This window comes from Rhodnius prolixus, unplaced genomic scaffold (genome assembly GCF_049639745.1).
Source record: "Rhodnius prolixus isolate KJV_2025 unplaced genomic scaffold, Rpr scaffold_13, whole genome shotgun sequence".
Classification (NCBI taxonomy): domain Eukaryota; kingdom Metazoa; phylum Arthropoda; class Insecta; order Hemiptera; family Reduviidae; genus Rhodnius; species Rhodnius prolixus.
In genome coordinates this window covers 765,127-788,329 of record NW_027411583.1, presented here as the reverse complement: position 1 = coordinate 788,329, position 23,203 = coordinate 765,127, and the positions used below count along the sequence as shown (strand labels likewise).

The 23,203-nt window shown below is 30.1% G+C and overlaps 2 protein-coding genes across 7 annotated transcripts; both read left to right on the top strand.

Annotated features, from left to right (window-relative positions):
• The first annotated feature begins 1,295 nt into the window (after positions 1–1,295).
• On the top strand, positions 1,296–11,816 carry LOC141447850 (uncharacterized). 6 transcript variants are annotated; one of them, XM_074115732.1, is made up of 10 exons: positions 1,296–4,074; positions 4,410–4,473; positions 5,299–5,527; positions 5,997–6,082; positions 6,153–6,327; positions 7,045–7,109; positions 7,875–7,977; positions 8,594–8,721; positions 9,787–9,891; positions 9,973–11,816. In XM_074115732.1, exons 3-10 carry the CDS (start codon positions 5,494–5,496, stop codon positions 10,204–10,206), a joined length of 930 nt encoding a protein of 309 aa, XP_073971833.1. In that variant the 5' UTR covers positions 1,296–4,074; positions 4,410–4,473; positions 5,299–5,493; the 3' UTR covers positions 10,207–11,816. The 6 variants fall into 6 exon arrangements, with proteins under 6 accessions (XP_073971833.1, XP_073971830.1, XP_073971832.1 ...); XM_074115729.1 differs by having other exon boundaries at positions 1,296–3,911; positions 4,001–5,527; XM_074115731.1 differs by having other exon boundaries at positions 1,296–4,473.
• LOC141447851 (replication protein A 14 kDa subunit-like) lies at positions 11,675–13,149 on the top strand. The gene is made up of 3 exons (XM_074115734.1): positions 11,675–11,816; positions 12,591–12,777; positions 12,864–13,149. Exons 1-3 carry the CDS (start codon positions 11,724–11,726, stop codon positions 12,932–12,934), a joined length of 351 nt encoding a protein of 116 aa, XP_073971835.1. The 5' UTR covers positions 11,675–11,723; the 3' UTR covers positions 12,935–13,149.
• The last annotated feature ends 10,054 nt before the right edge of the window (positions 13,150–23,203 follow it).

The window sequence follows — 23,203 nt, the reverse complement described above, 5'->3', positions numbered from 1 at the left end:
CATAGCGAAAGTGTGAGGAACTAGATTAGAGGTATAGATGATGGATAGATGATCTGGATTATAGGGATTGATGTCCTGGGTTTGGGGAATAAATGATGAATAGATGTACTGGATTAGAAGGATAAATGATGGGCAGATGAAGTGGATTGATAAGGGATTGGCGATGGATAGATGACTTGGATTAGTTGAATACATTAGATGACTAGTTTCTTTATAGTGTAGATTAACAGTTCGCTCTTATATCTAGTTTAATGAATGTCATGTGTATATTGTATGTTTACAATCAGCCTATTTCCATTCCTTTATGAATTGAAATCAATTTGTCTGATCTTGAGCTAAACTCTAGAAGAATTTGAATTCTAAATAGCTCATCCATACTTTCTGCACTAGAATACTGAGCAACTTCTTTTTATTGTTCTATTTTACTTCATTTTGTGATAGCCTTGGTGATTTATTATCAAATTGCTTTTAGTAGCTCTTCTTATTTCAAACTAAGACTGAATAGGTGTAAATTAAACCAATTTATGTTCGAACTGATCCCTAAATTTTTCTACTACTTATGTGGAGTCGACCTGTCACTGGCCTGAAGTCTTGTGACCTGGAATATTACCAGGGCTGCCAATGAGTGCTACTTAAAACTTTTTAGAGGTTCACAGGCTCTTTCACTTAAATAAACTATAATTGTAAGAATTGTAAATAAAAAATAATTATTCTTCATTTATCTGAGTAGCGACCCCACGACTTCCTTAGCTCAGAAGAACGTGCACACTGCTGCATAACAGTAGAGCTTCACACATACAGACATAACACAAACCACTTCCTCACAGCATTGGGGAGCATTTCATTAACCTTTTGTGTTTCCAGGTCGTGAGCGTTAAAGTTCCGGGAGTGATTGTTCGGAAATGTTTTAAATATTTTTTCCCCAATTGGTAAGTTTTCTAAATTCCATCATTCCCTAAATGTTTTGCGACGTAGTTAACGCTTACCTCCACTCATATGTGGAGCAGAAGCAGAAGCACCTATCCACCCTGATATTGCAAGATATTGGTTGTTGTTTCCCCTTTGTATAAAATTCCCAAACGCGACTTATCTCTTATTCCGCCATTCATGCCAAAAATACCCCTCAATAATTTTGCGTTTAACCTCGGTTAATCGTATTCCTTAATCGCTAGTTTTCACCCTGACCTTTCGCAAGTAATGCATGTCACAATGTTGACATCTGCTACCCTGCAATATACAGGGTCAAAACTGGCTGGAATACGGTTAGGCAAGAATGGTATATTTTTTGTGGGGGGCAGAAACCTGAGCTCTACCTCCTCGTGGTGCCTCCCGGTAAACTGCGCTTATGAGCAGGCTAACAGAGCCAGTACCCAATACAACCATTGCAGCCATTGGATCTAGAAACAGTCCAATGGTTTGTGATGCACTGATTGGTTGATACCTATAACTTTTTACGATCCCCTCAATCTGCAATGGTTTAGCTACGTTTAGACATATTACCAAAATAATCCCCTAAAATGTTTATGAAGTCCATTAAACCATTTTTGTCTGTCTTTAATAGTTTAAATTCTTTTCTTTTTGTTTTTTATCGTCCTGACAAAGATAGAATACTGTTCTCGAAAAGTAATTGTTAATGATTTAATTGAGACATAGTTTTTAACCTGAGAATTTTGGAGATCCCCATTTGTGAACACCACATTTAAAGCTATATTAGTTTAAAGTTAATAAATATAAGTAACTTATTATCCTAAATTAATAATAAGTGAGAGAAAAAAACTAACTTTTTCTCTGTCAGATATCAGCCACTTCCACTTAATTCCTGTAATGTTAGTAAAGATTTCCTATTTTTTCCATTCATTCTTCACTTCTGTATTCAAAACGAGGCGACCAACAGTGTACAATCTAGCCTCGTCTTGAAAATTGAATGTACGGTGATGAAAATAAGGAAATTCCTGTAATATAAATGGAGATCTAGTATTTTTCCATTCATTCTTACCTAATTTTTCCAAATCCAGTTGACCAAGAACGTACAATCCAGTCTCGTCTTTAAAATAGATTGTAAGATAATGAAATTAAGGAAATTTCTTTAGAGTAAGTGAAGATTTTCTATTTTTTCCATTCATACTTCACTTCTATTTCCTAAACGAGGCTACCAACCGTGTACAATCTAGCCTCGTCTTTAAAATAGATTGTAAGAGGATGAAAATAAGGAAATTCCTTTAATGTAAGTGAAGATTTTCTATTTTTTCCATTCATTCTTCAATTCTGTTCTCAAACCGAGGCGACCAACATTGTACAATCTAGCCTCGTCTTGAAAAAAGAATCTAGGGTGATGAAAATAAGGAAATTCCTTAAAAGTAAGTGGAGATCTAGTAATTTTCCATTTATCCTAATTTTCTTTTTCCAAAACCAGGCGCCCAAGAACGTACAATGTAGCCTCCTCATAACAAAGAGTTTAAGATGAAGAAAATAAGAAAATTCCTTTCCTGTAAGTAAAGATTTTCTATTTTTTCCATTCAATTTTCACAAATATTTCTAAAACTAGGCGACCAACAGTGTACAATTTTGTCTCGTCTTGAAAATAGAATGTAAGGTGATGATAATAAGGAAATTCCTGTAATGTAAGTGAAGATTTTCTATTTTTTTTTAATCATTCTTCTCTTCTGTTTTCAAAACGAGGCTACGAACAGTGTACAATCTAGCCTCATGTTGAAAATAGAATGTAAGGTGATGAAAATAAGGAAATTCCTGTAATGTAAGTGAAGATTTCCTATTTTTTCTACTCATTCTTCACTTCTGTTTCAAAAACGAGGCGACCAACCGTGTACAATCTAGACACGTCTTTAAAATAGATTCTAAGAGGATGAAAATAAGGAAGTTCCTTTAATATAAGTGAAGATTTTCTATTTTTGCCATTCATTCTTCACTTCTGTTTCAAAAACGAGGCGACCAACCGTGTACAATCAAGCCTCGTCTGGAAAATAGATTGTATGGTGATGAAAATAAGGAAATTCCTTTAATGTAAGTTAAGACTTTCTATTATTGCCATTCATTATTCACATCTGTTTCCTATACGAGGCGACCAACAGTGTGCAATCTAGCCTCGTCTTTAAAATAGTTTGTAATATGATGAAAATAAGGAAATTCCTTTAATGTAAATGGAGATCTAGTATTTTTCCATTTATTCTTCTTTTTCCAAAACAAGGTGACCAAGAACGTACAATCTAGCCTCGTTTTTAAAATAGAATGTAAGATGATGAATATAAGGAAATTCCTGAAATGTAAGTGAAGATTTTCTATTTTTTCCATTCATTCTTCAATTCTGTTCTCAAACCTAGGCGACCAAGATTGTATAATCTAGGCTCGTCTTGAAAATAGAATCTAGGGTGATGAAAATAAGGAAATTCCTTTAATGTAAGTGAAGATTTTCTATTTTTTCCATTCATTCTTCACTTTTGTTTCAAAAACGAGGCGACCAAGAACGTACAATCTAGCCTCGTTTATAAAATAGAATGTAAGATGATGAAAATAAGGAAATTCCTGTAATGTAAGTGAAAATTTTCTATTTTTTCTATTCATTCTTCACTTCTCTTTTCAAAACGAGGCGACGAACAGTGTACAATCTAGCCTCGGCTTCAAAATAGAATGTAAGGTGATGAAAATAAGGAACTTCCTGTAATATAAATGGAGATCTAGTATTTTTCCATTTATTCTTACTTTCTTTTTCCAGAACAAGGTGTCCAAGAACGTACAATCTAGCGTCGTTTTTAAAATAGAATGTAAGATGATGAAAATAAGGAAATTCCTTTAATCTAAGTGGAGAATTAGTATTTTTCAATTTATTCTTCACTTCTGTTTTCAAAACGAGGCGACCAACAGTGTACAATGTAGCCTCGGCTTGAAATTAGAATGTGAGATTATGAAAATAAAGAAATTCCTTAAATGTAAGTGGTGATCTAGTATTTTTCTATTTATTCTTATTTTCTTTTTCCAAAACCAGGCGACCAGGACGTACAATGTAGCCTCCTCCTGAACAAATGGTTTAAGATGTAGAAAATAAGAAATTCCTGTAATGTAAGTGAACATTTTCTATTTTTTTTCCATTAATTTTTCACATCTGTTTCCAATACGAGGCGACCAACAGTGTATAATCTTGCCGCGTCTTTAAAATAGAATTTAAGCTGATAAAAATAAGGAATTTCCCTAAATGTAAGTGAAGATTTACTATTTTTCCATTCTTTCATAACTTCTTTTTCATAAATATGTGACCAAGAGTTAGGTATCTGTTATTTCACCCTTAAAATAGAATATATGATGAAGAAAATAATGAATTTGCTTTAATCTAAGTGGAGATCTAGTATTTTTCAATTTATTCTTCACTTCTGTTTTCAAAACGTGGCGACCAACAGTGTACAATCTAGCCATGTCTTCAAAATAAAATCTGTGATGAAGAAATAAGGAATTTCCCGAAATGTAAGTGAAGATTTACTATTTTTTCATTCTTTCATAACTTCTTTTTCATAAATATGTGACCAAGAGTTAGGTATCTGTTAATTCACCCTTAAAATAGAATATATGATGAAGAAAATAATGAATTTGCTTTAATCTAAGTGGAGATTTAGTATTTTTCTATTTATTTTCACATCCGTTTCCAAAACGAGGCGAACAACAGTGTACAATCTAGCTTCGTCTTGAAAATAGAATGTAAGGTGATGAAGATAAGGAAATTCCTGTAATGTAAGTGAAGATTTTCTATTTTTCCATTTATTTTTCACATCGGTTTCCAAAACGGGGCGATCAACAGTGTACAATCTAGCGTCGTCTTTAACATAGAATCTGAGATAAAGAAAATAAGTTATTTCCAGAAATGTAATTGAAGATTCACTATTTTTCCATTCATCTGAAAATCTACTTCCAAACCTAGGCGACCAAGAACGTTCTATGTAGCCTCGTACTTAAAATTGAATTTAAGATAAGGAAATAAGGAATTTCTTGAAATATAAGTGAAGATTTAGTATTTCTCCATTCTTTCTAAACTTCATTTTCGAAAACAAGACGACCAAGAACGTACTTTGTAGCCTCTTCCTTAATATAGAATGTAAGATGAAGAAAATGAGGAATTTCCTGTAATATTAGTGGAGATTTTCTATTTTTTCGATAATTTCTTAATTGGTTTTCACAATGTGGCGAACAACGGTGTTGTTACTTGCCTCGTTATTATAATAGAATTTAAGTTGAAGAAAATAATGATTTTCCTGTAACGTAAGTGAAGATTTTTTATTATTTCTATTCTTAAAGAACTTCTGCATCCAAAACGAACCGTCCAAGGGTGTATTATCTTGCCGTTGCTTTAAAATGGAACATATGATAAAGAAAATAAGGAAATTCCACTGTTGTTAGTGAAGATTTTCTATTTTTTCTATTCTTAAGGAACTTCCGTTTCCAAACCGAGCCGACCAAGAGGGTGGTTTCTACCCTCGTCCTTAAAATTGAATGCCAATGAAGAAAAGAAGGAATTTTCTGAAATGTAAGTGAAGATTTTTTAATTTTTCCATTCTTTCTGAAGTTTTGTTTGCTAAATATGTGACCAAGAGTTAAGTCTCTAATTTCGCCCTCAAAATAGAATGTGATATTCAGAAAGAAAGGAATTATTGTAAAATTAGCATCATTAGTTTTTTTTTTTTTTTTTTTTTTTTCAGTAGTTTTTACTTTTAATGTTGGGATAATTTGGTTTGCTTTTTTTTCGGAACCTTAAATTCAATTCTTGTAGACGAATGGTGTTTTTTCTATATTGGCCTTGAAATTAGAAAGTTTTATCTTTGTATATTTTTGATGGTTTTTTTGCTTTTTTGATAAAAGTTTTATGGTTTTACCATTTTATAGTTTTTGTTATAAATTTAAATTAAAAAAAAGTGAAGTTGGAGTCAATAAATTGTTGGGCAAAAAGTGTAACAGTATAGGAGGTTTATCAGTGTTTGAAATATTTTTTTGTTAAGTCTTGAATAATTTTGCTGTGTCACTGGAAATGATGCTTGATGATGATCTAAAGATATGTTTGAATGAGATAGCTGATTGGAGAAAAGTAAGTTTATCTCAATTTCAGTGTATGAAAAAAGTCAATGTTCATGTCAAAATTATATTTTTTTTTTCAGTCTTATACTCGAAAATGGAATGAAATTAAAGAATTAACAGCGGTTATAGGAATGCTAAAAAATGAACTTAGGATTTCTCAAGAGAACGAGAAAAGAATTCAATCTCTCTTAAATAGCAAACAAGAACATATAATTCATTTAGAAAAAATATTGTCTAGATTTTCCGAGGAACGAGGTAGGACGTTAAATTTAATTTTAAATTTATTTTAAAGTAATGATAAAAAAAAAGCAATGCTGTGTGTTTCCATTACATTGCATGACTAACTGTGAATTGAATTGTGACTGTGATTAACGTACTAACTTCATTCGTTTAAGGAAGCGCCGGAATTGGAAAACGGAGATAGGCTCTATTTCTGATAGAATCTCTCTGCTCGTTTATTACCCTAAGAATATTTTGTTTACTAATTACTTCTTGTTTTATTCTCTCTGAGAGCATAATACATTACGCCTGTTCGGGTTTCCCAGTTGTTCAAATATTTATTATCCTCTCTTTGTTGCACTTCTAATATCTGTTTAGTTTTAATGCCTTCAACTATTTCCTACTGATGATAATGTTGAGTTCTTATGCTATCCTAATATTTGGTTCTCACCAATAGCCAGCGTTAAAAAAATAGCTCACAGTGCAAAGTTCAATGGTCCTAATTGAGCTTAAAGCCGCTTGCAGGCTTTCCTTCGCACTCTCGCAATAGTAAAATGGTGGCTCTTTCTCATTAAAAACTTGCGAAGACCACAACAAACCAGATCTAGCAGAATTCTTGGTTAAAGCCCAGTATGGGCTTTTGATGCATTTGTGCTGTTGTCAAAGTTTTTATTCGAATTCAATGTTAGACTCCTATTAGAAATCTATTTTCTGTTATTATTATTTAAGTGTTTAGTAATTATATTTTTTCAGAGAAGAATATGAAACTAAATCAAGAAAATGTGACGTTAAAAGAAGAAGTTGAAAGAAACGTAAAAGTAATGACCTTTATCTTAAATAATAAAAATAAAAAATCTCGTTTAATTTTAAGTAATAATGAAAAGTTATAACTCTCTCCATGTTTAAATTCGGTCCTAATTACTGTAATTTGGTGTCACCAAAAAGTAGCTGAAACTAGTTATTAGAATTATGTTTTTGTGATGCCTAAGTTTGGGCCGATCTGGGGAAAGAACTTGGGCGGCTATTGAGCATCCCGCTCAGCTCAGCCTTGAGCAATCTCTGACCGACTTAACGGCTATTTGGGAAATAATTTCTTATTTCTAACGGCCCTAGAAACTTTTGAACTGGAGAGATAGTTACTAATGGCCAGCATGCCTCAAGCAAATTCTACAAGTCTTTGCTGTACAATGGATATGTCTTATACAAGAACTCGCCGGCAAGTGGCCTGTACTGAGCCGAAAGTCCATGCCTTTGGTAGCGGAAAGTGGTGGGGACCTTTTATTGCACATTATTCTAGTACTGGATGGGTAGGGATAGGGAGTGACTCTTAGATCTGTCTGATTACACATGCAAAGAGACTATACCAGAACTTTGCCAGCCACCTTAAGACCAAGACTTTAATATAAAAAATAAAGACTGGTGGGGAAAATGATAGATCTTATAAAAAAGCAGCTGATCTTCTACTAGACCTTGATGGAGTCATCCCAAAAACTGCATTTAGCTTAGCTACCTGAGAACAGATCCGAATGTGATGGTCAGAAATAATTTCTAATTATTTAGAAATTTAATCTTATTTTTTTCAGAAATATAATGAAGAACAAGAGAAGTGGGATCGTATAAAACGGGATTTAATGGAAAATTATGAAAATGAATTAAAATCTACTAAGGAAGCAGCTAAAGAAGAAGGTTTGAAAAATTGTTTAATCGTAGAATTGTACATTCATTTTTCCCCCTCTACTCAGTTGCAAAAAAAAAAAACTCGCTTTTTAGTCGTTGATTTTGTCCGCCTTAGTCACATGTTAGTATCCCTGACTAGTTTCAGATTCTCAAATTCTTTACATCAAAATGATTAATCTATTCTAATAATGGATAAAAGTCCGAACCCGGTCTGGGGTACATTTAACATACGTCCAGTAAACGACGGACAAAATCAAATATATTATCAAGCGGATCAAATCTTATTTTGTTTAGTAATCTTAAGAAAGTTTTTTATTTCCATTTCTACTGTAAATAACAAAGAATCATTTGAAAAATAGAACGAAGTAAAGAAAATTCTAATTTATTTCCAAGTTAGAATTTTAAAATGATCAGAAGAAGGATCGATATCATTTAAGAACACAAAGAAAAAATTCAGAAATGGAAAGGATAAATAAAGAACATCTTATAAAAACTAAAATGACATAAAAAATAAAATAATATTTTAAAAATTGAGAAAACCATTTTTGAAACGTTTGTATTTTGTGTATGCTTGATATTATTTTGAATTCCCAGTATTTCTTATACATTTCTTTTTATTTTTTAGTATTCTACCTCAGAACAGACATTGCTAAATTGAACGAAACAAATGCAAATACTATAGAATGCTTAAAAAATGAACTTCAAAAGAAGGAAGAAGATTGTAAACATACTATTTCACAAACAATATCAACTGTAAGTCACTAAATGGTTAATTTTTTTTACTTTTAACTGTAAGTCTGAGTCCTGCTAAGAATTTTCTTAAAAGTAAAAACATTGTAAATAATTTTTTACACATGTTTCACCATGAATAAAACTTTTATCTCTAGTTCCAGGGAGCGCTGCATTCGTTTTCCAGATTTTTTTTTTTTTAAACTCCAAATCCACTTTTATATATGATATTTTGGCACCAGGTAGTTCAAACTATACAACTCATCTCTTGCGTTGAATATCGCTCTAATTTCATCCGCACTAAACTTATTATTTACATAAGACTGACTGTATCTGATGGTCTAGCGGTTTATGTATGGTATGGAACACCATATTTAGAGGCTAATTTTGCAAACGCACTATACTCAACCTTTTTTTCATATTCTAAGACCTGAAGCATCTGCCGTTTTAGTGCATCCTAGTCTAGAGAATTAAGTATAACACCATTTTTCTCCGTAAGTTGAGTCCAAGTCCTAAACCAACCTACTGAAGCCTTACTCATCGATCGTAAAACTTTATTTGTTATTGTTCCTGTAAAGAGTTTTAAATATATACTGAAAGTATAATCCTATGCGTGCAATCGTAGAGTATATAAGTAAATTGGCCGTGTACCTGTTCCCAAATGAAGCATATAATTGAGAGTATGTTTTGGAAAACCGATTAATCTTTTAATGGCATAACAAAATAGGATTTCAACTTCTTTGAATTCTTGATTGCCACATATTTGCGCACCATAACTCAGTATGGATTTCGGGACAGCTTCAAAAATCACACCAAACTTTCCTTCACAAATTATACCTTACTCCATGTCCCAGAAGAATCTTTTATTGAGATCCACAAAATGAGAGTGCTTAATGTAGACCTTAGATTAATTATGTAATTCCAATATCCTTCCTATTGTTTTCCATAAACATCTTTTGGAAAAGAATTTAACTTCCACATAAAAAGATTTCATCTATTTATTTATAGTTCGTATTATTATTAAAGTTTTTTAATATCTTTACCATTTTGTTCGTTTTTGTTTTTGACATTAATTATGTAACTGTGTAGTATGAAGAAAAACTGAGTAAAATGAATGGAGATTTGGCCAGTGCTCAAACAGAAATAAAGTTACTAAGAGAAAGATGCGCAGCAAATATGAATCTTTTTAATAATGTGAGTTTTTTAAAATAATTTGTTTTGATATTGTTTTTTGTATGAAGCGCTCAAAATCTTTTAAAAACCATTTTTGTATAGATGGAAATCGGAAAATTTGTCGTGGAACCACATGAAGGCCGTAATATTTGTAGTAAACCAAGATTTGAGCCATTACCTATAGTAACCAGACATTCTCATATTGTAAGAGATCGTTCTTATTCACCGATCAAAACACATTCAAGTGTACAGCAAGAACAGCAAGTGAATAATAAAACAAAACTTACCACTGTCAAAAAAAGAAAACTATATAATCATAATGATGTGTTATTATAGTCTTTATTTCTTTATAATTTTATATTTTATTATAAAGATACATTTTCTATATAAACATAACTAAATTGTTAATACTGATCTTACATTTATCACTTTGAAAACTTTACTTACTCACTGGATTTTATGAAGTAACAATTGGTATTATGAAGATCTTTTAGCAGGAAGTATTATGTTATATTTACTCTAATTGAAAGTAATAAAATGAACTCATTATTATGAGAATAAACTTGTCTAAATGTGGGCAAATGTGCTCATCATTGGAAAGTATTTTGTGTTTTCTTACAATTAGGTACAGACTCCTTCTATTTTTGTCTTTTTATCGAAAGCTATTATTTCTTCATTGCACTCTAATTCTTGTATCGATGAAATTAATCAAGGCTTTACGGATTGAACCATCAGATTTTTATTTTAGAGATTGTTCGATTGGTAAAAATAATAAACTCTGTTTTAAGCCAACTCATCGTACCTTTCACTTCCAGCGAATTCTATTGTGAGTTGGAATTGATTTTTAAAATACAAATCACTTCCTCTAAAACCATTCGCAGCGTTTCCACTTCTGTTTTTACGTTCTAGGTTTTACATTTATTTTTTTCGATCAAATGTCTATGCTCCAGCCGCATTCTGAAATCATTTAAACATACTAATTGCTAAATAGTCACGTTGGTTTGATATAAATAGCTTAAAGCGGAATGAAACAGATCGCACATTTGGAAGAACATTTTTTATTTTAGGGTGCTACTTACTCTTCACCTGATTAATAGACTTTTTTGGCAAGCTCTTGTTATATTAAGGGACTACGATTCTTTATTCATAACATATTTTGACCGTTTTTACTACAATTTTAATGAAATGTAATTTAATTTCAGAAAATAAACACCGTAAGTTAAGTAATGCCTGTTCTTTCTAGCGGTCCCCACCCCAACCAGCTACCATCACGTCTCATTGTTTGATGATTGAAAGTCCTAGAAAAGGTTTAAAGGAAAAAATAAACCTTTTTTTCTGGCAACATTCGTATATAGTTAGTTTTTAGGAAGTATTGATCCATTCTGTGCAATCTAATCATAGTTCTAATAGCTACGAGTTTTGGGAACAAGGAACAGAAAGGTCTTCAGAATGTTTTGAAGGAGTGGCTTTAGTTTATTCTGTCGATTAGTTGGAAAATATAATTATTGGATTTAGATTGTTCAAATTCAAGCAAAAGTTAGCGATGTCGAGGAAGAATTGGAATGAGCGTTCATTGTATGTATTACCTTTACTAGCCTTTAAATTAAATTATTTCCTAACGGTAGAGATATGAAAGTAATTTACTTTCATTATATTTTAATTAATTTTACAGTAAAAAGCAATTTTTGCTAACTTCTTTTGAGGAAACCGTCGATATGAGGTTAATTTAATATCGATACGAATATGTAGAAGGTTATAGTGGTTAAAGGCGGTAACAGTATTTCGTTTAGATTAAGTAATTTTAGCTACTTGTTGCTGTGTTATAGTGAATTCTATTGAAAATCAAATTCAATATGGAACAAAGTGCATTTAGAATACTGGTGAATGGAGCACTTTTGCCTCAGTTTCAGGGTAAAACTGTTACTATTTATGGTGAAGTAAAAAGTGTAAGTAACGACTTTTTATTTAAGTGGAAACTGTCAAATCTTTTCAGAAATTTAATTTAATTACTATAAATGAATCTACCGACAGTGCTATGACTTAACTGTATCAATTAAGTTTGTATTGCTTCTTAGTCTAACAATTTATAAATTAGATTTAGTAATTGAGCAAAATCGGGTGATTTCCATCGCAGAAGTAGGTTGTAATAACTAAAACAGTTTTGGCTTTTTTCACGAAATGAGTTATCGTTGAATATTATAATTTCTTTTATTCTTGGTTGAAATTATCGCGCTTAAAAGTAGGTATTAACTCCATTCCCTTGCTGAAAGCCCAGCATAGAACACTGCTGACGCACTATATGCCCATAATGGGAGACAGCTCTTCCGATAATTCAGGTATATAGAAGATTTACTGGTGATGTTTTCTGTACTTATGGTAGACTTCGAAAGTGTCAAGACTTACATTGACTAAAATCGAGTTTAAATTTTTAATTTATTTATTGAATTTAATTGAAAGTATTTCTTAGCTAAAGTGGCATGATTCTCTGACATCACAAGGCTATCCTTGTCCAATTAGAGTAGCAACCTAGGAATCATGCTTTATCTTTATTTAAAGAGGTAAATTCGATTTTCGGTAGCTTGTTTTATGGTCCACATTAAAATTATTTCTTTTTGTAGAAGCCTTGCATTAATCTTTGTAGACACTCTCGTAGGTACAACCTGCTAATGTTCTCTTACTTTATTTTTATTTATTTTTTAAAATGAGTTTATATTTTCCAGACAAACCCAAAAGGTGATTCATTCGAAATAAAATCAACAGATAATCAGGTGATTACAATTTCAATGAGGAGCCCACTCACAGTTCCAGTTGCCGGCCTTGTTGAAGTGCATGGTATTGTAAAAGATAGAAGTACCTTAATATGTGATTATTATATGGAATTTCCAAAAGAGATAGCAGAAACTTATGGTAAATTTTGATGTATTTATTTATTCAAGTTATTAGTTTATAAAAAAAGTCTTAAACGTTTGCATTTTTATGTTATATATTTTCAGAAGCAGATTTAACAAATGAAGTTGTAAAAGTAATACATTCCGTTCCAAATGTATGGGCAAATTCTTTATAATTGTACTTTTTAGAAATTTTATTTTTACAAAGAATTTTGTCATTCATTCATTTATCTTATATTAAGTGCTAATTGTGTCCTAAATTTTTACTTGACATTTAATTATAGTGCTTGCTTTAGATTAGTTCAACCGATTGATTATCTTCATTCCTTAACATCTTCTTTAGTTATATATCACTATAATTTTTGTACGTAAAATACATTATTGAAGCGAATGTGATATATCAAATTTTACCTTACCTTCATTATTAATGATTTAATTACTAACTTTTTAATAGTTTCAATAGGTCAGTACTTTAACGTGGAGAAAGTGCAGCAGAAGTTATAAGGCCCTATTTAATAAGAAAGTGGCAGCAGAGTTATAAGGCCCTGTGTAGATAGCTGTTAACATTGTGACTCGTTACAGCAATCATAACAGGTCACAGCTGACAAATATGTGTGTATTTAGGAATTCCTTAAAGAGGAAAATTAATGTTTTTTTCTTAAACAGGTCAGAACCTGAAGAAATATCTAGTATTTTCCTGATAAGCCTTGCTTTTATCCTAACTCACTAGAAAAGTGTAAAATTATGATTTTTTTTATTCCACTTTTCCATTTATTTTACATTGATCTGTAAAACACTTTGAAATAATGAATATTCTAGGATCGCTGTAACAGTAATGAGCAGTAGTGCCAGTGTGGAAATTTAATGTCGTAATCCTATTTAAAATTTTACTATTTAATCATCTTGATCTTACATTAATTCAACTTCATCCAAGGACTTTTGTTGGTATCTTTATCTTATTCTCAGATACCTTAGAATCCACAATGCAGTAATGCCCTGCAATAAATACGTCTGTATTATGCAGTAAACCTTTGTTCCTAAAAAGTGGACTGTCTACTATTAAATTAAGAGATCGTTTCTCTTCATATTTGCAGTTATTCGTTTCATAATCTGTTAGATTTCTTCATGTTTTTCGTGTAAATAAAAATAGCCTTTATTAATTCCATAAATAAATAAATTTTTCGTGAAATTTCATTGTTAATAAATAATGAATAATAATATTAAAATAGAGAAAAAAAAGATTTACAATTCACATTGTTAAATTAATAATAAATGCTAATAAAACAAATTTATAAATGATAAATGCTTGATTTTGGAATTAGGCCCATTTCTGGACAAAGGCCTCTCTTAATGTCACGCATTATTCTCTATGCTTTGATTTTCTACTAAAGTTAATGCCCGCTATTCCATTCAGTTCATCGCACCTCCTACGAAACTGTCTCCTTCTTCTTTTTTTCCTGACGAAAGGGCACCATTCCACGCAGGTTCGTGTCCACCTTTCATCTTCAAATCCCTCAGATGACCAGCCACTAATTCCATTTCATTTTTTAGCTTACATCACCACATCTTGAGACAAATCTTCCTTCTAATCACCTTAGCTCGGACTCCTAACTCTCTTTTTCATTATAAGGATGCTCCTCTCCATAGCACGTTGTGTACAACGTAAACACCATGTCTGAGCGCCATATAGGAGACGATCTTCTGCAAGCAAATAAAACTCTAGATCCCCATCAATAATTCCGCGGTTGTCACGATAGTGTCGCCATCTACATTCATGAAAATAGGAGTAGTTAGTAACAGCTGTGAGAACTAGTCAGTTCATGGTTGGCGCCTATCAAAACAACTCGTGGTTCAAGTTATTATAATTAATACAGTTAATAAAAGTTAATTAAACTAAAATAAAAAGTCTTAAAAGTTATTTAATAAAACTCAACAGCGGTCTAATCAATAACAGTCCAATGGTTTATGATGCACTGTGCGGAGTTGATACCTACAACTAGGTAGGATACCCTCAATCTGCAGGGGGTTTAGCTGCGTTTAGGCAGTTTGTCAAAATCATCCCTGAAAATTTGTATAACATCTGTAAAAACATTTTTTGTCTCTCCTTGATAGCAATTAGGATAAAGATATATGTATTCTTTTATTCTATATTAATATCTTTTATTTTCTCTTACATAATAAGAAAGGTGTTTAGATCATGCAAAAATTAAAGATTAGCATAGCTGAGGAACAACATTAGATTTGTTGACAACCTTGTACTCCACATCTTCAACTTCTTATAAAAATACAAGTTTTTAGTGATTTACTTATGGAAATTTTAGTTACGTTACCTGTAAATAGTGAAATATCAATACATCTTATGGAGATTTATTAAGAATTTTCCTCGTTTGTTGGACCAATATTGTTGTCCCATAATGATTAAAGTACTTTCATAAGACTGGTTGGTTCTATTAAACATAGCTTGTGAAGAGAGTGGAATTTATAAGTATATTATTTTGATATTTGCTCTAATTAAATCAAAGAATAAATCAGAAATTGAAGTCCTTATATTTAAATTAAAGAAATTGGGCAACCTTATTAGAAATTCTATACTACATTCTGTTAAAATTAGGAATAGCCAATTCTATCTAGCGGCAGTAGCTTGAACTAGAAAGATTACATAGGAACTAGTTCCAGTGATTACAGCTAGGTAGCATAAACATGTACTTTGACACTATTAAAATAAACATTCAATAACCTCCTAACCAAACAACTGTCCGGTAAGGCATTGGGGTAGAAAGGTTATACGGTTTTGTCCAAATATTCTCTTTATTATGTAGCAACAGTAATAATTTGCTTTATTTATTAAATGTACTTCACCTACGTTGATAAACATTTTGTGATAGTATTAACTTGATGCTGCTGTAACTAAGTGAGTGAGAACTTTACATAGCTTAGAAAACTGGATTGCATTATCTATTATGTGAAAACTTCCTAGGAAATTGAAGAACTTGTTTTTGCATCATTACTACGCTAAGGACTTCTTGCAGGTAAGCAACATTTTTTGTGTATACTTTGATTTTTAATTACGAGTTGATATGATCAGAAATGTTTATGAAATTGACATGTTTCCAAGACAGTTGATACTAGATGCATTCTAAGTGTACGCATGTAATTTTAAAAAGTTGATTTTAGTCTTCATTCTTTTGTTTCTTAAAAATGTTTCCACGGTCATGAGTAGGTAGATTTAGTTCGTAATATGTTAATAATTTTTGGTCGTATTTATTACTGTAAAAGTAAATTGCTAATTAAGATTACGTATTTGGGAATTATGAACTTCCACTTAAATATTCACATTTCTCTCATTTAAAGGGGAGAATAATCTCCATGAAATTTAAATTAATAATTTAAAGCTTAATAAAGTCCTAGAATTATGGACCTTGGATTTTGCAAGGTTCGCACCAGTAGTTTTAATTCTAATTTATTGAAAATTGATTTTTATCTAAATATTTGTAATTACAATGAAAACAATTGTGTAAATAATAGTTTATACAATTTTCATTTTTGTTCTCAGAGTTCTTTCGACATTCTAATGGTAATTCTGAACTAGTTCAATCCAAAAAAATGACTGGGTTAATGACATTGTTGACATTTTTTGCTGTGTACCTAACACATTTTAACTCCTACAGCAACAGTAAGTACTTGTTTTCAGCTTACAGCATGTTGTTTCTCAGTTAAGATATTATGTCGTATTATCTAAAGATGAAAAAGTATACAGTCATAGATAAGATACCTAGTAAGTGCAATGATTTGCCAAAATTCAAACTATCCAGAAGGTACATGAACTTAGATTTACGTTTTTTTAAAAAAAATTGCTTGTGCTTACACTTTTAATGATTCTCTATCATTTTAAAACTTTTTAGTGATTAAATTGGTTTGAAGTGAATTATTAAGTCATAAGCTTTAGTGCTGTACAGATTGCAGATTCAAATTATTTAATTACATAATTTGATTGGTCTTTTTACTTCTTCAAAACTGAACTTTTTGCAACAATTAAGTTAAGTATCTCAAATAGGCAGCTGGGGCGTGTTGTCTTCCGCTATTATAATAATAAATCTTTATTTATAATTACATAAATTTGACAAAAATTTAAGTGTGTATAATTTGATAAATAAGTTGGTATAATGAATGTACACAAAGTCACTATGTTGGTTTTGCAACTGTTAGAGACTAGGTAAATGAACTCATGCTTATATTCAAAATAAATAAAAATAAAACCAACAGATAAAATAAGTAAATTGCACCAATAAAAAATGAAAACAAAAATAAACCAACTTATGGGGATAAAAACTAAATTTATACACACTTTAATAAAAAAAAAGAAGAGATAAAATCAAAATTTCTTCTACTTAGTTTTATTCAATAGGTGTAAACTGGTGTCTCAAAATTAAATATGGCATCTATATAATACTCATATTTCTGCGTAAATATGCAGATTTACAATAATGAACAAGTGCCATCAGCAAACGACCATCTCTACGGTGGAGAGATAAGTTCTTTTAAAGCATTTATATCTTAGATCACCATACGCTGACCATTCAATAAAAAAGTGATGCAAATCTTCCACAACCTCCATATTACACATAAGACACACATCTAGTTAATCTTTAAATGGACAGTTGCTTAATTTTAATGCACCATTTTTTACTTTAATAATCCATCTTAGATGGTCTAAGGACATATTACTGGTCAGGTAATGAACATCATCCAAATTGAATTCAAGCACTCTATAATGACTGTAATATTCACTATTAATTACATCGTCAACGAACTTGTTTTTGAACCATGTCTCTAAACATATTCGAATATTCTGGAATGTACCATCCCACTCAACAACATTACTAAGTGACAGAACAGTTTCCATATTTAGATTGTTCATTACTTTTTCAATATGGTTAAATCCGCTATTATAACCTATTTCATTATTTTTAAGGATCCTTCTATACTTCCAGCAAGTACGACCTTATTTACGAGATAATTCGCATCCATTCTGTTTTGATAATAAACTAAACTACGTTCTCTAACTTTCGAACTGTTCATCAAGTATTCTTATCTATTATTTACAACGTTCAGAGTGTAGTATTACTCTCATTCATATAAATTTTCATCTTTGTAGCTGAAAAAAAGTTTTAATTTTTTTGAAAGAAGGTTTTAATTTGATTAAATTCTGTTATATTTTCCAATCACAGAACTATTTCTATTCTGTATAAAAAAATTAGAACATTAGTATGCATGTTTGTTGTTGTTCAATCAGAGTAATCTTTTTGATAAATAATAAGTAGGTTTTTTGAAAATATATTTCATTTTCTTTGAAAGAAAGGGTTAGGTTGTTTAAAAAATGATTTAAACTTTCATATCAATGCTTTAGTTTTATTGCAGTCACATTTATTTAATTTTGTGAATACATAATCAATTATTATAAATGTTTTTTTATTCCTAGGTTCTTAATTCAAGCTAAACTCAGTAAAAACTGATTACTTTAAGTACATAAATATTGTTGATAGTGCATAATGTTGATTTTCTGATTAAATACCTCTGATGCTGGAGTACTGCCTGCAAAACTGTCCACCAATAGAAGCCCTAGTGAATTAGACGTAAATCATCTATCCAAGGAAATTTTTGTGAAGAATCAATTAATAAAACAAGTATTATGTTAACTACATATATGTAATATGCACTTTAATTTCACAATGTAATGTTAGAATTTTTACTTCAAAGAACAATTGCATGTTTTAATTAAAATGTTTAATTTGTTTGCTGTATAAAAAAAATTATAAATTTAGAAAAAGAATCATTATTTATTCTCCTTTTCATCTCAGAAAAAAAAGGAAAAGTTCAAAAAACTTCGATAGCGAACAGACAACAGGATGAAAGAAATAATTTCCATAAATCAAAATAAACGGTTAAAGATGTTTTATTAACATGTTTGTACAGATTTATTGTTAAAAAGGTTTTAATTAAAAAACAAAACAAAAACAAAAAGGAAAACCTGAAAAAAGATAAGAAACATCTGCGAGATTGGAAGGAATAAAAAAGAAAACCTTAAAAAGGTTAAAAAACCATTGGAAAAAGTGGAAATAGTCTCTTAATTTCACTGTAATGCTGCTGTTTCTGAATTTGATAGTTAATATTGAAGGCAATCCTAGATTGTATATGTTGGGTCGAACTTGGTTCTTTTCAAAAATCAAGAAGTAAAAACCATTTGAAAAGTTAGTGCCACCAGGTAGCTGTGAAACAAGATTTCTCTTCAGTACGACTTGAGTGTTTTAGGGGAGAAGATTGCACTGTCGCTCGTCACTTGAAACATCTACGCAAGTCTCACTTCATCTAATATGAAAGAGGTATGATAACAAATGTCTGTCTAGTCAAAAGTCACTGTCATAAAGAAACATGAAAGTTCTTCTATTAGAATTATAAAAAACATATACGAAACATCAAATACTAAATACTATGACGTATGTCTGTCTACTCAAAAGTAAGAGACTTTAGGATTATTCTAAAACCAATCCAAACATCAAATATAGGTATCATGACATATATGCCTGTCGAATTATAAAGCCCCAACATCCTACCCTGCGAAAATCATCTACCTATATATTCTGGCAGTACTACTGCACACTCGACAAGCAGGATGCAATTTATGCATTTTTCTCAGCATAAAACAATTTATTTTAGCTTACTTCCGGTATCATTAATTAACTCATACTTTATACCATTTAACTGTAATATTTTCCTAATTAAAGAAAGCTCGAGCTACATAATAATTAATAAAAACAATAGAATTAAAAACGAATGAACTGCAGTTTGTACTGTCCTCCTAGGTAGCATAAGAATCACTATTTTAACGATTAAAGATTCTCTTTCAAGACTGGAGGCCTTTTTTAACTATTTTTTTTTGTTTCCATTTTTCGTGTTTTTTTTTATTATTTTTAATTTCTTATTATTTAAGAGATTAAAGGGAAAAATAAATACAATACTATTAATTAACTACTTTTTTTTATTATTTAAAAATAATCTATAAACTTTTTTACAATAAGTTTAATAAATTCTTTACAGAGTTTGGGAAAACTTCAATCGACTGGTACTCTCCAAGTTTATTTACATGAAGAAAAGTGATAAGAAAATGTAATTACACTAGAAAATTAATAATGAAAGATTTATTAAATCTAATGTTTAGAATCTATGCTAAGAATTTCTAAAGTAAGTACATAAACATCACAAATATTAACTAAGATTTTCATTATTAATATTTCTACATGAATGTCACAATAAAATTGTTTTAAAATAAATCCAGTGCCGTCTCTCTGATGCCTCCATTCGTAATTTTATTATAAAGTCATTACTTCCTGTAGAGGTTTTCTCTATTGTAGACTGTAGAGGTGAATAATCGTAGGTTTGGTAGCTTGTTCAAGGTCTTACACTTGTAACGTTAAAACTGACTCACTCGTATCTGAAAATGATAGAAATAATTCATTTTAACTTGCTTTATAAATATTAATAAACATCTTGATTATATTATTACTTATCCAATCAACAGATGGTTGTTTTTAGCCAAATTAAAAAACATAAAACTTTACTTAATGCTTTAAAAAATATGCTTTCATTTCTCAAGTATCTATTGAAAATTAGGAACCATCCGAATTCATTTTTCAAATCTAACAATTTCATTTAGGGCCTATGACTCTATACTGTAGTAGTAAATGCATGTATTTTATCTAATAAAACATTCATTTTTATTGGAAACGTTTAGAGAGTTGATTTTTTAGGTATAACTCATACATAGAATTAAATAAATCTATATTTCTTCAAAATTCGTGGTTAGTTTTTAAATTTTGCTACCTTCTAGAACTTACTATAAGAAGAATTTTGGTAAACCATACAATTTGTTAATATTTTTGAATTTTTATTTAGAAATGCCTGTAATTCAATGTTTCAAGAATATTAGCTTTTTTGCTATTATTACAAATATAATTCACAAATTTATCTTTGCTTTTAAGCTTAGTTTGATCTTATTTGTTGGTAAACTTTATTTGTTGGCTAATCTGGGTAAGAAGATTGTACAGAAATTGAACGGTAATAATAAACTATCATCTTTATTACAACAACGTTTTACAAGTATGATAAAATTTAACAAATTTACAAAGATTTCTATAGAAATTACATAGAATAACTTTTTTTGATAATAAACTGCTGTACGTTCACATAGATGATGGCAAATCACATAAATGATGGCATTTTGAACGGAATGCGATCCCAGATTCAAATAATTTTTACGAATTTTAATCTTCAGGATTCTAAGTGGTATATTATTGTTAAAATACATTAATTTGATCTGAAATTGCTATTTTGATAAATATTGATCAACCAGACAAGTAAATATTGCATGTACATATATGTGGTTGAGTATTGATTAGTTTTGGAGCTGTCTTGGTGAACTGAGCATCACATAAACAGAAACTAAATTTTATTTTTTAGACCAACAGAAAGAAATTGATTGAGAACACTTACGGGAAAAAGGAAGATTGGGTAAAGGCTGATTTAAGTTCTTTAAAAAGCGGCTCACAGGTAAAAGTTTCCGCCTATACTTAACTATTATTCTTAAATATGATGTAAAATTCAATTATAATGCGTAAATGAACAGTTAATGCAAGCTCAAATTTCAATATGAATGAATATTGACTTATCTAGGGTTTCCACTCTAAGGGTTACATATGAAACAATTTCAACACAAGATTAAGCTCTTACCACTAATGAAGAATTACAGGCAATGAAGTTTTTGCAAAAATATTAACTTAAAAAAGAAAATTATCGCTTAGGTTCGTGGAAATTTGCCACGTACAAGAATAGGTAATAGGTTAAGTACTTTTTACGGATTTTCTTAAAAACAGTTTCAAAGATTTTGTTTAAACTTTGTGTACTTTTTATTTAAGCCGTATTACATAAATTTTACTGAAAACCGTTCTCTGAAAACTTATTTTGAGACCACTTTCTCAGTACAACTTCAGCCCTAGGTCACACTCGTAAACTAGCATTTAAATAAAATTTTTAGTTTTGCCCTTAACTTATTATTAAACTATACCTATTATTTAATAAAAGTTCTAAATTTGAAGAAAATCTATCGAGCAGTTTTCAAAAATTAGCCAAAGAAGGTCAGAAGTATAGGTGCTCATTTTTGCTTTAAAAAACTATTTCTAATGGAAAATAAAGTTTTAACTACTTAATTCAACTTGATAATTTAATATTCTTTCATTTTTTAAAAGAAAAAAATTAGTATTATTAATTTTTAAATGGAACTACTTTTTGAATTCTTCCGCAAAACCATGTGCTTTTGAGTGACGTCATAAAGTAGTCCCAAATTATTTATTTAAAAAAAACCTTTAAAACTATTAATAGTGTGGGAAAATCATTTTTTTTATCTAAATTAACTTGTTATTAATCCATTTTAAACAGATTTATGCTTAAATTTGATTTTATAAAAAATCAAAGTTCAAATATGGCGACTAACGGATTTTTGCAGTCAGTTGCCATTGGGCTCCCGACCAGTCAACATCTATGCCGTTCACGTAAGTAAGATTTTATTATTTATTTAATTAAATTCAATCAAATTTTTATTAAAATTAATAAAGTGCTACAACTATCTTAAATTTACAGAGTATTAGATATTTTTTTACTAAAAAATTAAAAGAATTGAATTAGCACGTGGTCGACCAATGAATCTTACATGCCTGGACAAGCAATAATTCTTATTTCTTTAATTATTTTCCTATTTCACTTAATTAATTTTTACATTTTAACATGAAATTAATTTTTATTATTATTTTAAATATTATTTTTACTAAGAAATTGAAAAAATTGAATTAGCATGCATGTGGTCGACCAACGAATCTTGCATGCCTGGACAAGCAATGATTCTTATTGCTTTAATTATTTTTCTATTTCACTTTATTAATTTTTACATTTTGACTTGTAATTAATATTTATTCTAATTTTAAATTTTGTTATTTATTTTTTTGTTGTAACTTAACTCTTGAAATAGCTTTAGACCTTGGGTCGTTTCTTAAAAACTTCACTAAAACATACAATGCACCGAATTGTGAAGCAAGTCACCCTGAACGTGCGACTGTCTTTACCCACCTTGAACTGAATACGCAGTGGTTAACTAAATTTTGGAAAAAAACAAGTAAATAATAATATTTATTGTTTTATTCAATAAGAACTGCAAATTAAATTTTTTTAATAGAAATTCAAATAGTTTAAAATAAAATTGAAATAAATTAAGGATTCAAATGAAACATGCTACAATCTACAATTGATTGGATTTTGGAATTATATTAAAGCGCAAAATAAGAAAGGCAACCTTCACTTTGGAGTTAAGCACTGAATAAAAAGAAAGATAAATAGAAAGA

Coding starts and splice junctions, on each gene's coding strand:
- LOC141447851 (XM_074115734.1), top strand. CDS start 11,724: ATGGAACAAAGTGCATTTAGAATACTGGTGAATGGAGCACTTTTGCCT. Junction 11,817..12,590: donor TTTATGGTGAAGTAAAAAGT/GTAAGTAACGAC, acceptor TATATTTTCCAG/ACAAACCCAAAAGGTGATTC. Junction 12,778..12,863: donor AGAGATAGCAGAAACTTATG/GTAAATTTTGAT, acceptor ATATATTTTCAG/AAGCAGATTTAACAAATGAA.
- LOC141447850 (XM_074115729.1), top strand. CDS start 5,494: ATGCCAATGAAGAAAAGAAGGAATTTTCTGAAAT. Junction 6,083..6,152: donor AGATAGCTGATTGGAGAAAA/GTAAGTTTATCT, acceptor TTTTTTTTTCAG/TCTTATACTCGAAAATGGAA. Junction 8,722..9,786: donor TTTCACAAACAATATCAACT/GTAAGTCACTAA, acceptor GTAACTGTGTAG/TATGAAGAAAAACTGAGTAA.